The sequence below is a fragment of the Meles meles genome, chromosome 2 (genome assembly GCF_922984935.1).
Source record: "Meles meles chromosome 2, mMelMel3.1 paternal haplotype, whole genome shotgun sequence".
NCBI classification, from domain to species: domain Eukaryota; kingdom Metazoa; phylum Chordata; class Mammalia; order Carnivora; family Mustelidae; genus Meles; species Meles meles.
In genome coordinates, this window is record NC_060067.1 from 9,700,415 (window position 1) to 9,717,041 (window position 16,627).

At 40.1% G+C, this 16,627-nt stretch overlaps 1 protein-coding gene across 1 annotated transcript in view; it reads left to right on the forward strand.

The window, feature by feature from the left end:
* Window positions 1-7,347: 7,347 nt before the first annotated feature.
* ADAMTS3 (ADAM metallopeptidase with thrombospondin type 1 motif 3) overlaps window positions 7,348-16,627 on the forward strand; it is a 225,541-nt gene continuing 216,261 nt past the window's right edge. Inside the window, exon 1 of the mRNA XM_045992326.1 lies at window positions 7,348-7,494. Within this exon, the coding sequence (XP_045848282.1) occupies window positions 7,348-7,494 (147 nt within the window). The remainder of the gene's footprint in view (window positions 7,495-16,627) is intronic.

Sequence of the window (16,627 nt, forward strand, 5' to 3'; positions counted from 1 at the left end):
TATCTTTTTTTTTTTTAAAGATTTTATTTATTTATTTATTTATTTATTTAGCATGAGGGTACAGGGGGCAGAGGGAGAGGGAGAGAGAGAATCTCAAGAAGACTGCTGAGCACAGAGCCCGATATGGGCCTCCATCCCACGACCCTCAGATGATGACCTGAACCCAAACCAAGAATCCAGATGCTCAGCCAACTGAGACATCCAGGTGCCCCACGTCTCAGGTTTATCTTGAATTTATTTTGTACATTTATTTCTGGAAGGGCATAGGTTTCTTCATTGAGGATAAGAACTCTTTCCTCTGGGTCTTTAACAATGCTTGATATATGTATGTACTCAAGAAACCAACATTGATAGACTGAATGGTATAAATACTGGATTGGAGGAACTGAGTACCACTTTTGAAAGGTGAGACATGGATATTTCTTTCATGCGTTTAGAATTCCTTCTCTGTAACTTTCACACATGGAGTGCTATGAACTTCAAGGCTTAAGGTTCTTAAGATTTCATATAAATCAACTCTATCCTTCTGTGATTTTCATAACTAAGCTTTTATCCCCCTCTCATTTTCTCTCTCCTCTTTTTGCACATACCAGTTAGTGAAGGGTAACATCATCTTGACCAAAACCCACATGTAAATTCATAAGTAGAAGTATAGGCTGTCTCTTAAATTACTTTACTCTTGTTAAGCAACAGGAATAGATACAAATCATCATGGCAACTTGTTGCTTAAGAAAATATACAATTTTTAAAAAGACATAAAAACATTATTCTTTGGATAAATTCCTTGGAAGAAAACAAAATACACTTATATACTGACTTTCCAGGCAATGTTTTTACTATCACAACCTATAGTTCTCTTTTCTGAGTGCTGGTCACACGTGAATTATCTGTTTAATGCCTTTTTCCCTGTGCTCAACTAGAAACTCCATGGGAGTTTCTGTGTCTGTCATGCTTACTCCTGGTATCCATAAAACCAGGCACCATTCCTGGTATACAGTAGGTGCATAATGAGTATTGGATGACTCTTGAATGAATGAGAACACGGAATATAAGTTCCATGGCTCTATAATCTGCTTGCTATCACTTTCTAGGTTTCTTGAACCTTGATGGAGTCAGTGTGTTCTCTGTGTAGAATCCCTCCCTGTCCTTTCCTGTTGGTACCCAGAACTCTGCTTTGTAATTTTCATTTCTTTTTGTGGTTTCTCTGTGATGGAATGTTATAAAGATTCTCAAGCCAAGTACAAAAAGCCACACCTCTTCAGTTTCTTGGATGGTTTGACTTTTTTCAGGCAAATACTAGTTTTTCCGTTTTTTGTGTTTCTTGGTAACTCCCAAGATTCTTTATATTCCTGTGAGTGAATTTTCTCTCTTTGTGCTTCTTTAGGAGAGAACACATTGATTGTTTGATAGCTGGCTAACTCGTTCATTCATTCAATAAATATTTATTGATCATTGACTATGTGCTAGGTACGGTTCCACACTGGGAACGCTGCAATGAACAGAAGCAGGCCTCATATTTGCCCCCCTTGAAGTTCCCACTCTTGGAGTGGGAAATAGAGACATTACTTTTTTTTTTTTTTGAAGATTTTATTTATTTATTTGACAGACAGAGATCACAAGTAGGCAGAGAGGCAGGCAGAGAGAGACGAGGAAGCAGGCTTCCTGGGATCATGACCTGAGCCAAAGGCAGAGGCTTTTAACCCACTGAGCCACCCAGGTGCCCCAATAGAGACATTACTTTTTAAAGTCACCCAACTGAGTAAAGAAAAGATATGAAGGAAAGGGGCATTGCTTTATGAAAAAGGTAACAAAGCCATCAGACCTAGGCTAGGGGTCAGGAAAGATTTCCAGGAAATGGTAGATAAGCTGAATTTTAAAACATGGATAGGCATTTCCTAGATAAGGTACTTGATGAGCCCATTTTATGAAGGAAGAGGACAGAGGAGACTATGGAGCTGGGGGCCGGGGGCAGATTATCAGAGTTGGTTGAGATAGAATTTGATTTCCAGAAGAAAACCAATTTGTCACAGTAGTCCTCCTGAGCTACCATACATGTTTTACCGTAATACTAATATTAGTTAAAATTTCTGAGCACTGACTCTGTGTGCCGGGCATAGATCTGTCCTTTATAGGAATGATCTTAATCCTGACAACAGTTCCTGTGTTTGTGGATTAGGAATCCAGAGGAGTGCATGTCTTGTCCTCGTCTCCTGGAAGACGTGAATACTTGCATTCAGAACTTCTTCCTTTGATTGTCAGCTAATCCTGGTTCTCAGAGGTGTTCCTAATACTTCCGGTAGCTCGGGTAACCTGAATTCAAACACAGACGCATATGTGGATCTCTCTGTATGTATGTATTCCCTGTGTGTAATCACATGTAAACGAAGAGGTCTGTGTATATGTTTACATAAAATAGTCCACGTGGGGGGCGCCTGGGTGGCTCACTGGGTTAAAGCCTCTGCCTTCAGTTCAGGTCATGGTCTCAGGGTCCTGGGATCGAGCCCTACATCGGGCTCTCCGCTCAGTGGGGAGCCTGCTTCCTCCTCTCTTCCTGCCTGCCTCTTTGACTACTTGTAATCTCTGTCTATCAAATAAATAAATAAAATCTTTAAAAAAAATAGTCCACATGGGTATTTAGGTGTTTGTATGTTAAGATACATATGCGTGTAATGATGTACACACAGACACGTCAGCAGTATGATTTGATGTTCAAAATGGAATCTAGGCATTTGAAATCAAGCAACTTCATCGTGAAAAAAGTTGCTGGGTAGGACAGATAGATGAGTACTAGTAATTAGCAAGTGGAACTGAGCTGTTCCCTGTCAAGTTTGCATGCCTAGCCACAGCAGGTGAGTGAGTTCTTGAGGGCGAGTGAAAATCTCCTGCGCCCAGCCTTATCCTCTGCCACTAAAGCAGCTCATCTCCACTCGCGGTAGCTGCTTATAGCTTTAAGTAGCAAGCCCTGGACTCTCTCTGCCAACTCCTGTCAAGCCAGCCAGGGTTACCGTGGGGCCAGGGTTGCATGGACGCTGCGGTCTGTGCGAGGCCAGGGAAGGGGTTAGTGGATTGGCCGGCTGCCTGGGCACCGGTGCAGGGCAGCCGTGGAGCCGTGCAGCAATTTCCTGCTTGGGGTGAAGCCCTCGAAGGCTGGTGCTGGCGAAGCCCAGACTCTCCAGTTCTTTCGTGACAGCTCTCTGACCCCCTCCTCCACCCCCGTGTTTCTTTTCGGGGGGATCTGATTTGTGCTGGTCACAGGTATGTGGGCATAATTGATGGGGGTCAGAAAGCACCCCCACCCTCCACTCCCAGCTCATAGTCCTTCGGCCTGAATTTATGTGTTAGAAAACTTGAATATCGTACTCTCTAGTTCTGAGTTTCTAGCATAGATCAAATCACATTAGCGGTGGAGCCGACCCGCTCCTGAAGGACCCTGAAAGGACAGCAGAAGGGACAGGTGAGGGGGACTGTGAACGAGAAGCACGCGTCGGGGGCGACCGTGAATGATGGAAGAACGCTCGTCAAAATGCACCGTTAGGAAGGAGCCGACGATGAGGAAAAAACTACACATTGACTGTTCTTCACAGTTTTACTTAAATCTGATCTCGGCGTGGCGCATTTCCCTTTCTTTGGAGGGTGAGGGCAAAAGAAAGCAAATTTATTCCCTGAACTTGCTTACTTTAAGTGTCCCTTCTGTCGACGTGGTTGAACTGTTCCACATTAGGTATAGCTGATAGCCGGCCTCTTTTCTGAATTACCCTAATTGTCTCAGTGGTGGTTTTGTGCTGTCTTTCAAGTTCCGATGTCTCTCTAATAATTGGTGGCGTTCCAGGGAGAACTCTGGGGAGAGGGGGTTTTCCTGAGTTGGACTGGGATGGTGGAGCACTTCTTGGTGGAAGGAACGTCTGGTCACTGCTTCTTTATGGGTCTTCTCTGTCTGACCTATGGAGTATCCTTCCTCAGTGCACTGGGATCTCTTGAAGGAGAAGCATTTCCTCTCACCAAAGAGCTTGGGGTCCTAAGACTCTAAGTAGATGCCTTTTCCTGGGCAGACCCCTCAGGAGCTGTGAGCTTGCCGAATGGGGATATGAAGGCCTGTGTGTCCTCCCAGAGCTTTACTCATAGCGCTACGGGGTCCTTGGTGCTTGTAGAACCATCTCCGTTTTTTATAGATGAGGGAGCGGATGCCCAGAGAAGTTGAGTGATGAAATCAGTGTCTCACATTTCTGATTAGCAGCAGAGAAAGAACTGGAATCCAGGTCTCACAACTCCCATCTCCGTCCAGTGTTTTCCCTATGTAGCACCTGGTTATGAACCCAGAGTCCTTCCGAGAGGTCTGAGCACGGCTGCCCATTCTGTGCAATTCTATTTTTGCCCCTTCTCGGCTGACTCAAATGCTTGGTTTGGCAATATAAAACGATTATCCATTTCAGTATTTTATTTGAGCTGGCTGCCCTATGCCTCATTCTCATGAAGCCTAAAACCAGTTATGCCCTTCAGAAAATGCATACCCCACGAATGAGACACACTGACAAAGATCCACACTGGGTAAGTGCGTAGACTCTGGAGTCAGCGGAACTGCACTTTCTAGGCGTGAAACCGCTTTTTTTTTTTTTTTTTTAAGGTTACTGTATAATGTATTATTTGCCCCAGGGGCACAGGTCTGTGAATCATCAGTCTTACACACTTCACAGCACTCACCATAGCACATACCTTCCCCAATGTCCATAACCCAGCCACCCTCTACTTACCCTCCCCTCCCCCGGCAATCCTCAGTTTGTTTTGTGAGATCAAGTCTCTTATGGTTTGTCTCCCTCCTGATCCCATCTTGTCGTGAAACTACTTTTAAGTCTCATTTCTTCATTAGTAAAATGGTGACAATAATAACTAATTCAGTTACAGGAGAACTTATTGCACGGGTTACCGTGAGCATAAATCCACGTAAGCACTTCGTACAGTGGCTGGGATGTAGTAAGTATTCAATGAAGTTGGTTATTATGGTTCTTCTTAAATATGCTGTTTTTATGGCAACAACATTGCCATTGCCTCCATTTTAAAAATCATAGAACACTGTCAACGTGTACTGATTTAGAGAGAGTCTAGTGTTGTTTTCACAAACAGGACAGCAGATCTCCGACAGTTCTGAGGGGCGGGTGTGTCTTGGGGTCTGCACACGGTCCTGCCTTCTTCGAACCTCTCCTCTTCCCTCCTCATCCTTCCTTTGCCTTCTCTTCTTGTTGCAATCTCTCCTTTTCACTTAACTACTTTTTTTTTTTTTTAAAGATTTTATTTTTTTACTTGACAGAGAGAGAGAGAGAGATCACAAACAGGCAGAGAGGCAGGCAGAGAGAGAGGAGGAAGCGGGCTTCCCGCCGAGCAGAGAGCCCGATGCGGGACTCTATCTCAGGACCCTGAGATCATGACCTGAGCCGAAGGCACAGGCTTTAACCCACTGAACCAGTCAGGCGCCCCACACCTTCACTTTCTTCTGAAAGGACTTGAGCATATCACATATTAGGATAATGTCAGTTAAAGTCATTAATGAAAGATGAGAAAAAAGACCACGGGAGAGAAGCTTAAAAGAATCTTTTCAAGTATATGAACTGAATAAGATTACGCACTCGGGAAATAAAGTTTGCTCTAAAGTTACTGGCAGTCGAAGCTTAAAAGGAAATACATTAGGTTATAGTATTCTCGTTTCCTGACAATAGAAAACAAGATACATTAAATCTTGCAGATTATTATTTTTTTCCAACTGGGGCTGAACTCAGGTTATAACAGTTGTAGGCCCTACTTATGTAATCAAAGCTTGATTATCTGTACTTGAGAGACAACTCAGTATTTGCACGTATAAGTCACATTTTCATGTTATTGTTGTTTTTTATGATGGCCTTATTATAATCAGGTTACATGTTAAAGATATTGTTCAGATTATGGAAATAACTCAGTGTCTCAATGAGTCATGTTTGAGTGGGCTACATATTGATATTTTCACTAATTTTTAAAAATAACAGAGGCCACAGGAATGAGTCATGCACTTATTTAAAAAACCTGTTTAAAAGTTTTTTAATACATTATTCATGTTTAATCTTAATTAAAATTTATTTATTTATTTTAAAAAAGATTTTATTTATTTATTTGACAGAGATCACAAGTAGGCAGAGAGGCAGGCAGAGAGAGAGGAAGGGAAGCAGGCTCCGTGCTGAGCCGAGAGCCCAATGCAGGGCTTGATCCCAGGACCCTGGGATCATGACCTGAGCCGAAGGCAGAGGCTTTAACCTACTGAGCCACCCAGGCGCCCCTAATCTTAATTAAAATTTAATGTAATATGTAGAATTCCCTCACATGTTACCTTACACACGTAGACGATACGTTTTCTTGTAGATTTCGTTCTAATCAGTGACATTTGTGTACAGTTCTGCTGTTGGGTTTAATTATGTCTTCGTAATACTGGAAAACAAAATGGTTGTTAAATTTATAGGATCACAGTGTCCTTTTTTCAAACGGGCACCTACTTTTGTAAAGAGGTAAGAACTCCAGAAACTGCTTCGCAGGAAAAAGAAGAGTTACTACTCTGGGCCTATTGTTACCTTTATAAAGTTGTAAAGAAATTGCCTCAAAATTCATTGGAAGTAGATATTTTTTTCTTTTAATGCATGTGCCAAATGTAGATTGAATATACATTCTGCCTACATTTTTCTTCTTTTCTCCAATCCAACTTTTAGAATAGTCATTTCTTTACTCTTTGCTGTTTGAGAGATTATTGGGTAATGCCCAAGATCCCTAAAAGTTAACAGTTTATTAAATTCTTTCTCATTTGTTTTGATAGAAGAGTTATCTTCCATCAAGAATATCTGAAAATAAAAGAATACATTATTTTCTATATGGTGGCCTGATGGTTGGGATTTTTTATTTTTCAGACTTAATTCTGTTCAACAGTTTCTCGTGTTAGCAAACTAGCTCACTTGTATTCGCTCAGTCTTAGATATTTTTTTTTTTAAGTTTGAAGTTAACAATTTAACTTTTATAATGGTTTTAACCTTTTAAAACCATTTTAACAGGTTTAACATTGTCAGAAGTGAAGACTGTTCTTTTTTTGTTGGTTATGATTCATTTCTCTACCAGTTTCCCAGAGAGCTGTTACGCAAGGTACGGTGATTGAGTGTGTCGGGGAGATGGCAGCGTTGGGTTTGATCGGTATAATCATCCTGTATTTGTTCTAAAGTGAGCAGTGAGAGTGGTCTGATTTCAGAGGATCATTGTTTTCTCACCACAGTCCCTGATGTGAGTAATAGACTTTGTAGGTGGCTTGGATACCCTTTCTGGTTTTGGCCTTGGAGTCTCAGCCAGATGGAAGCGTTGTGTGAAGATGTCCTCAACATGCGAGTGGTCTGTCGTCTTGTCAGACTGTCCTTAGGACGTAAGAGGTGCTGCCTGATCTGTTCCAAGGGGGGAGGAAATGTCATGGAAGAGCAGTGTAAGTTGAATGGCGAGAAAGTAAGTGGATTAAGTTTAATTTAGTTTATTTGCAGGCCGGACCAGGTGTTAAAAAGATCAGAAGTTGTGGCGAATATTGAGGATGAAGTTTGGCCCACCACGTCTACTCCCAAGGTCAATGGTGGGAGGGAAGGTTTTCAGTCTGCTTTTCCAATTATAGGTTTGTGTGTAGGAGAAAGGATGTACCATTTCCTCCGTGATTGTGAAATGTCCCTTCCTTGGGGTCCTCTTCGATTGTATTGGTTCCAGCAATTTAAGCTGCCATGTCACTTAAGCTTTGTTTTTATAGAGTCTTTGATAATTTTACTTGAAATTCTTGAGTTCTCTTTCCCCGTATGTCTCAGGGGACATTAGAACTCTGTTTGAGGGGGAGGTTTTGGGGACATCTCAAATGCAAACCTAGATACCTATTCCGAGTTTATTTCAGAGATCTAGGTAGAACTATGGTATAGTTAATGAGTCTGGGAACTTGTTGAAGTCATTTTCTTTGCTTACTGAAAGCATTCATTTGTGTGTGGTTCCTTTGGCTTGATTCTTCTGGTAACTGCTCTTTATTATAGTATTGGAGGCAAATAATTAAAAGCTATGAAGGAAATTATTGAGAAAGAATTTAGGCAATGTACAGGATATGTGATTCTTTTATGGTTAATTTAAGAAATAGTTACTTTTGAGGGTGTTTCTTTATAGAATTTGTTTTGGAATAATTACAAATAAATCTTGCTTTTGTAATGAGAATAATATAAACTAACATTTATTTAGTACCGGTTATATGCCAGAATCTCTGTTAAGTACTTTGTATGTATTATGTTTAATAACAACCCTGTAAACTAGGTACCAAGTTCTTATGCTCATCTTTTTAAACTGATTTCAAGAGATACTTGCTATTTTAAGGGAGTGTGAATATTAGAAAAATAGAGAAAGGATGTCAATCTCTATGTAGAACTAGGCTCAAATATTTATGGGCCTGGGTTATCTGACATAAAGCTTATAAATATTTAGATTAATTTTTAAATATTGTTAAATAATCCTTAATTTGGGTTACTTGTTTATTTTATTTTACCATTTAGAGATAATTGTGTATTAGAAACTAGGTGGAATGTTTTGGGGAGGATATAGATGGTTTAAACATGGATTTTGGGTAATTCATAGGAGAACACAGGAGAGTGACTACAGTTCGAGTCTGGGCAGAAGTGTAGACAGATATGGAGCACAGCTGGTAGACTGGTTGGGGAAGCCCAGGGTAAGTCTATTGCGTGAAAATTGATGAGCCTCCCAAGAGAGAGCTTACCCCAGGAAAGAAGAATCAAGCTATTCTGAGCTTGACTTGGTCTTGCGCATTGAGGGACAGAACAGTTCTGAGCATAGGATAATAATGTTTGTTCTCTCTCTCTCTATATATATATACACACACACACACGTATATATATACGTGTATATATGTATATGTATATATATATGTGTATATATATGGCTCTCAGTCATATACATATATTTATATATGTATATATATATACTGTGTGTGTGTGTGTGTGTGTGTGTGTATATATATATATATATATATATATATATATTTTTTTTTTTTTTTTACTGCTTTAGCCCTAAATGGATTTATGTCTGAGCTCCATGGAAATATAGGAGAGCATCTAAATAAGAATTGTAGTGAGAAAAGGCTTATTCACTTGTGTATGGGAAACATATTTTGGAGTCCTAGAGCAATACTTGTCATTTGTATGGGCCTAGGAATCCCATGTCAGCAGGTCCAGGAGTTGGTGACTTCTCAGTTATTACTGTGAATGAGACCCATCCATGCCCAGAGATGGGTAAGCCCTGACAACCTGGGGGTTTATAGAAATAACTATCAAACCAGTGAACATAAAAGGGAGATATTGAGAAAGAAAGGGAGAGGGGGATGGGGAAAGAGGCAGGTGGGCATTTGGAGGGCAGAGTGATGAGAATGGTAACTCCCGTCTCCCATCCTAGGCATCAAGGAAGACTTCAGGGAGGGGAATCTTAAAGAATACTTAATACTGGAGCACAGAGAAATAGGAAGGAGGGAATGCCAGTCCGAACAGAGGAAAATACAGAAGTAAAGACTTGGCCATGGCAAATTTGGGGAAGGGGGGAAGATAGTGACAACTTCAGTTGGCTTCATCACAGCACACAGAAGGAGCTTCAGAGTGGCAAGAAAGAAGAGTATCCTGACTGAATTACGTTCAAGAAGTAATTAATAAGTGACACGGTGGGGAGTGAACTGGAAGTGAAGGGGGAGTGGTGGAGAGCAGTTTGAAGGCTCGCATAAAACCCACAGTGTATCAATGCAAGACAAGACAATACAATAATGGGTAGTATGATTAGGAACCAGAGAAGCAGCTGGGGACGTAGTGAAAGGGGAAAGATTGCATAACATTATTGAGTAAAATCCCTACAATTTGGCAACAAATTTGGATGGAGAGAGAGGAGCAGGGTGTGGGTAAGGCGGTCACAGATCAGCTGAGTTTTGAGGAGGCAAGATTGGAGAATATGGAAAACAGGAGAACAGAAGAAAAACACTCCTTAGATTCCCCCAAGACACACTGGATGTGAACTGCCGACGGGGTGTGCGGATGGAGATGTTTAGCAGACAGCTGGGGGTCAGGGGGGACTCCGGAGGGAGCACATGGCCCCGGGGGAGGAGTTTGGAAGACGGGGATAAAGGAGGTACCTGAAGTGCGGACAGTGGGTCGAATTGAGGATGTCCAGATAGGAGAGCTGAACCATAGAGCCCCTTTTTAAAGGAGATTTTATTTGTTTTTATTAGCAATTTTAGGTTCATAACAAAACTAAGCAGAAGGTACAGAGATTCTTCGAGCGCCCTCTACCCCTACATACACAGAGAGCTTCTATGTTTAGGGAACATGAAGCGTAGGGGCCAGAGGAAGAGACAGAAGTGGCCGAGCAAAGGAAACAAAACTCTGGGAACTAAAGTATTTAAATGTAGGGTCAAGTTTACATTGATGAGAAACACTAAGTTACACAATATTTTTTGTTTCAAGTGCTCTTCTTAACTCAAATGATGCTAAAAGGTGTTCTTGGGAGGATATTCTTATAGAGTCTACCAATGATAGCTACCAGTGATTTTTGACTCGAGCGTCGATATCACAAAATGATGTTTGTTCACGTCTGGGTCGGCTAGACGGTATTTCAGAGTTTCTCTCTGAAAAATGTAAAGTACTTCTCCCAACCGTTCTTTTTCTCAGATATTAGAAGTCATTTAAATTTTCTTTGATTCATCTTCCCCATGTTAAATATGACCCTACTCGTTTTCTATAGCTGCCTTGTAAGATATCTTAGAAAATAGCTCAGTTTTTGATATTTAATTAATTCATTATTTATTTATTTCTGACGGGAGATTTTTAACTGCTAATGTATTTTAACTCTCCTAGCCCCTTGCTTAGAGGCTTCTTCCAAACCATTGGCATGAACGAGTGACTGCTGAGATACAGACTAGAAGTGAACACACCAAGGTCTTAGTGGAAGTAGTAAAGAGGAGATTTGGAGGATAAGGGGGAGTATATTTATATCGAGGGACTGCCGTATTTATGTGTATTTTATAATTTGCATGTGTTCGTTTATTGCAGCGCATAGATGTACTTTTTGAATTGGGCATGTAACTGTGGATATTATTAAGCATGTGAATGATACTGTGCATTTCCATGTTATTGTGTTATTTGTGCATACTCTAAGCTAAAAGTCACATACTTGATGTGAAAGGGCACATGTGACTTTTTAAAAATCAGCGTAAGTACATGGGCATAAATGCATTTATTTATGTTACCCGTGAGATGGGCAATAAACTATTTGACATGCAGGTCAAAGAGACAAGGGCATTTATGTCTCTGTTGGGCATTAATAACAAGAGACGTCAAGCACTTAGGTAGAAAATAGACAAATTGCTTATAGGGTTTCATGTTAGGCCAGCAGGATAAATGCAAGCGTGGCTTTTGACTTTCCATCAATTTAAAAGGTTATTATTAGCAAGTGCTGCAATTTCGTAGTGGTTTAAATTTTCACTGAGAAATAGTGCCCTACAAATAGTGGATCAAAAAAAAAGTGTGTTCTCAGCATATTCTACCCTTGCCGGTTGGGTTTTTGGTTGGTGGCAAGAGAAATCTATTGGTTAGCATGAAGAAAAATGAAAGATACTGGAAGTGTTAGGTGACTCACAGAAATTGAAGGAAAACCTCAACAGCAGAGCTTCAACAGGGCAGGAACTAGGATGGCTCAAGGGCGCTCAGTCAGAATCCATTTCCTGGAAGACTGGGATGGTTGGGTTCCAACTGTCACTATCCTGTATGGCCTTTCTCTAGGTTCTGATTCTTGGGAGTGAAATTCCAGTCAGGTCATGTTGAATCGGGCTACCTTTGAAAGATAGCGTGGTGATGGAGTGTTCTACCGGAGCTATGTAGACTTTGGAGGGGCTGCTCTCCACAAGAGGCAGGAGTTATGGTTACCGCAAGACGGGAACAGAGATGCTAGGCAGGCCAACACGAGAAGTCTGCCGTAGGCAGTGATGGTACTTTGTAGTTCTTTTAAAAAAACTGAGAATATGGGCGTGCACGATCGCTGAAACGAAGTCTGGATTTCTACCCATGAGCATATGCAGATATACATACTCATGCATATGTACTTTATACGGTGCTTTTGGAAGATCTCTGCCACTTTTTCCTTTAAATCACTACTCTTATAGTTGACATATTGAATGACATTCTATGGGCTGCTTTTCTTCGCTCAAAGAGTAAATTTAAAGACATACAAGTGGTCCCCAAAGACACATTATCTTGGGTGTAATGTAACAGAAAGTGCTGAGGTCAGCGTATTATGGAAAATCATTCATTTTTTGATCATTAATGAAGGCCGTTTAATTTCTTAGGCATGGAAGTGTGTTCTCACATCTTTTTTTTTTTTTTTTTTTTTTTTTTTTTTTTTTTTTTGCGTAGAGTTGCATTGATTCATGTGATTAGTCTTATCTACCAGGAGGAGGAGATCCTTCTACTGAGAAAAACTTTTCCTTTCGGTGTACTGTTTGCTTTCTGACCCAGGACTTGATTTACTATAATTAAAAACATGTACAAGTGCCGCCAATAAAAACCTGAAGCTTGCCACTTCCATTTGTGAATAGATTGTTTGAGATAGATTCTCATTAGGCTTTAATAATGGAAAGGAACTTCTCCATGTGGTTCTTACACTTGAGACAAAAGAAGAAAAAAAGTTCTGAAGTCATTTATCGATCTTTCAAGTTCTAGATCAGTGGTTCTTAAACTTCATTTGACATGTGAGTGTTACCTGGGGTGACTACAGAAAATACAGAGATTTGGGTTTGGTAGGTCAGTGGGGGTTCAAGATTCTAGTTTTATCAAGCACCCCAGATTCTGATGCAGACCACACTCTGGAAAATCTCATTTAGATGATGTCCTATTAGCTTATGAATAGTATCAAAGAAGGAAGAATTATGTGTAATTAGTTCAAAGGTTTGGAATGGAATTATTAAATATTGAGCATTCAGATGATTTACTCTTAAACCACACTTCTACTAAAGTGACTGAGGATTCTGTTTTCACTGAAAATGCAAGGTAACTTTATGTGGAAGTTAATGAGAAAGGAAAGTTTATGAGTGACTTCTACATTCTTGACTAACATTTTAGTTTTAGATGCATCTCCTATATTAATAGCACATTTTTTTTATCTGAGAGTATTCCAGGGTGAGTTAGAATGTTTTATTTATTCCTTGTTTTTGCTTGGAATAAATCAGTGTTCTCTGATAAATATAGTATGGTAGGTGGACCAAGACTATGGTTTCATCCCATATTCCCTTGAAAGTTACTTTGTCATGCATGTATTTTTTCTTCCGAAAGCAAAGTGTTTTCCCCCAGGATTTTCTAGTTAAAACCTTTTTATCCCATCGATTTCTCTCAACATAAGATGGTTTGAATTGTAATGTTATTTAAAAAATTACCTGTGAGTGAAAGTAACATTATCAGTGGTAAAATAGGAAGGACTCCAGGAAGCCCAGCTTCAGTTGCCGAAGGCACCAAGGGTTGCATAAAAAGTTAGAAGGAGCAGTTAAACCAGGATGGAATACAGAAATCAGAAACAGAGTGCCCACTTTTGAGCAAAATAAATATCGCCAACCTCAGTAGATAGCAGCTGGCTCTATAAGACAAAGGATGCCTTTTACTGTAGGTAATATGGGGGCAGAAACTGGTTATATACTATCCTTTTCGTTATGCCCAAACATACAAAGTTATAATCATCTGCAGAATCATCCACATGCACAAATAGGCTAGACAGAAGGGCTACATAGCTCAAGTCTGTATTTTTCAAATTACCATAGCTTTTGAAAGTCTCAAGCAGGGGAAGCAAGCCTAGTAGGTTTTTTTTAAATCTTTTTGACTGAGCTAAGGAAAGATCCTCAAGGCACCAAGTGACGTTAAGTAACGTTAAGTAACGTTAGGGGGTTAAATTCAGCCATAAGTGTTTACTTTTTTGTTTTTGTTGTTCAAATTATCTCAATAAATTTCTGGGTAGTGTTAATATTAGCTGGCCAGTATTAATGTAGACAGACATTATTTTTCTGATGATCGTTAACCCGGAACAAGAAAAGATGAGATTTTCTTGGTGGACACTTATATTTTACACCCTTGTGCTCCATAGTCAGAGGACCCTTGAATATTTGTAAACCTGATGGTGTGGTATATTTAAGAGTGGACAAATACAGTTTCCTTTAAAAAGTTCAGCTGACACTTTATGATATTTTTCTGGGTTAATAATTTTGTGAGCTGTCTTCTGATAAAATATTTTAAAGTTTAATATTCAGTAATTCATAGTAAGTAAAAGATTCTCATTGATGTAGCTTCAGTTATATGATTTTCATAAAAACGTAAGAGATAGATAGGAAAGTGTCTTATAAGTTCTACAAAAGAGTATGTTTATAGGTAAATTCAGTAGAACAGAAGTAGTGACGTATGAAACTAGAAAGTAAGGTGCTAATTCTACTGCATGTCGAGGTCTTCCTTATTATACATTTTTAGCCATGACACAAAACATATTCTGGATTGTTTGGTAGTATTTATATACCTGTTTTCAGAGCAGCAGTTTCTATGGTGTTACATTTGCATTTGTCCTTAGGATAAAATGGTTCCAACAACTTTTTCTTCCATCTGTCTTAAATTTGTGAATTATACCAGGAAGAAAGCTTCAGTTATTGGGTTCATGCATTTAACATCTAATAACTTCCCTTTAGACAAGCAGAGTGTGCTCTGAATTCAAGGCTCTGACCATCACAAAAGGCAAGAAACAGGGATGATGCCAGAAAGAAATACTGGATATCAGAGGTTGTTCCTGTACGAAGTGAAGGGAGGGGAGAAGTTCCTATAAGTTTTGAGCTTTCAAAACATGGGATCAAAATGGAAGATTTTCATGGTCTGGTTGCGTGTTTATTGTTAGAACAGGTTATGTCTTAGATGTGTTTGAGTTGAAGGGTATAGATTCATCATTACCATCTTCAGAAATTAACAGAAGAAGAATGTGCAGAAGGACAGAGGCCCAAGTAAGACAGGAGGCCCTTGGGTCCTCACTTGCCCATAGTTCACGTTAAAGAACCGTCCTCACTAAGTTCAATATTTTTCCTCTTAGAAATGTCAGTGGAGGGCGCCTGGGTGGCTCAGTGGGTTAAGCCACTGCCTTCATCTCGGGTCATGATCTCAGGGTCCTGGGATCGAGTCCCACATCAGGCTCTCTGTTCAGTGGAGAGCCTGCTTCCCTTCCTCTCTATCTGCCTGCCTCTCCTGTGATTTCTCTCTGACAAATAAATAAATAAAATCTTTAAAAAAAAATGTCAATGGAATTAAAAGTGATTAAGGCTGGTGTACCACCCACAGGAAAACCGGCTACCTCTGACTTGACGCCGTGTTGGTCTTGGTGGGCTAGGTCTGATCATGGCGGTAGCGATGCTGACATTGGGAGGCGTAGGCACTGTTATAGCCCTACACAGAGGGATGCTTATGGGGATGAATATCCAATGGGAAGCAAACATTCTCCGGACTGTGAAGATTGGAGGGGATCAGGCTGATGCTGGTCCTGTCTTTATAGACTTGAAGGAAGGTGAGATCTGAATGCCGTGGTCGTGACAATCCATAAGATGGAGTTCTTCTACACTGGTCAAAACATTTCCAAAATGAACACTTGCGTGAACAATGCTGCTTCCAGCAAGACCAAGCCTGAGCAAAACCAAGAAAGAGTGCCGGGTTCATTGCATTCAAGGATATGGCTGGAAAACCACACAAAAGTTACCGCTTTGATGACCCCTGCATCATTCCAGATTTTATCAGTTCATCTTGCCAAGCATGTAGGTTGAAAATTTCCTCTGTGTAAGATTAAGTGCGTTCCTTTCTTATCCAGGTTTGTAGGAGGTACAACTGGACCTTGGGTGGAAATTCAATGAATTCCTTTTTACAAAATTATAACTCATTTCAAAAGATGAAATGGAAGAAATGAGGAAAACAAAACAAAACTCCAAACCCCAAACCCTTCTCCACTATAGTCCTCTTCTGTCCCTAGAACTTAGATAATGACTACCCACAGTAGGTGCGGAGTATGTTTGTAGGTGAACAAGGTTGCTTGCATAGTAGAGCCAAAGCAGAAAGAGTGCTATATTGAGCTAGGAAATAATGTGCTAATTTGTTTCTATGTAAAATCCTTCCTGTTGAGTGATCTGATTTATGCCTCTCCCTTTTTTTTTCTTTCTACCATCCTGAAATATACATTCCAGGGAAAAGCCCTTTCCCCAAATTGTTTGTAGTGTTCTCAAAATCTGGGTTAGCAATACACCTTATGGATACAGGTTATTGTGAGAAAGGTGTAATTTTTTTTTTCTTCAGATGATTAAGAAATAATGGAACAGAAATGAGTAGGTGTGATTGGATACTTCTGCTGTTTTCTTGGAATTGTCATTGACTCACACATTGTAGCCTTAGCTGTGTATTTCTACAGAAACAGGTTTTAAAGGTGTTTTATAAATAATTTCCCTTCTCTTTTTTCCCCATTTGTAACAAAAGGTGGTGTATACCACTTGCATTCACACAGGCACAGAAATAAC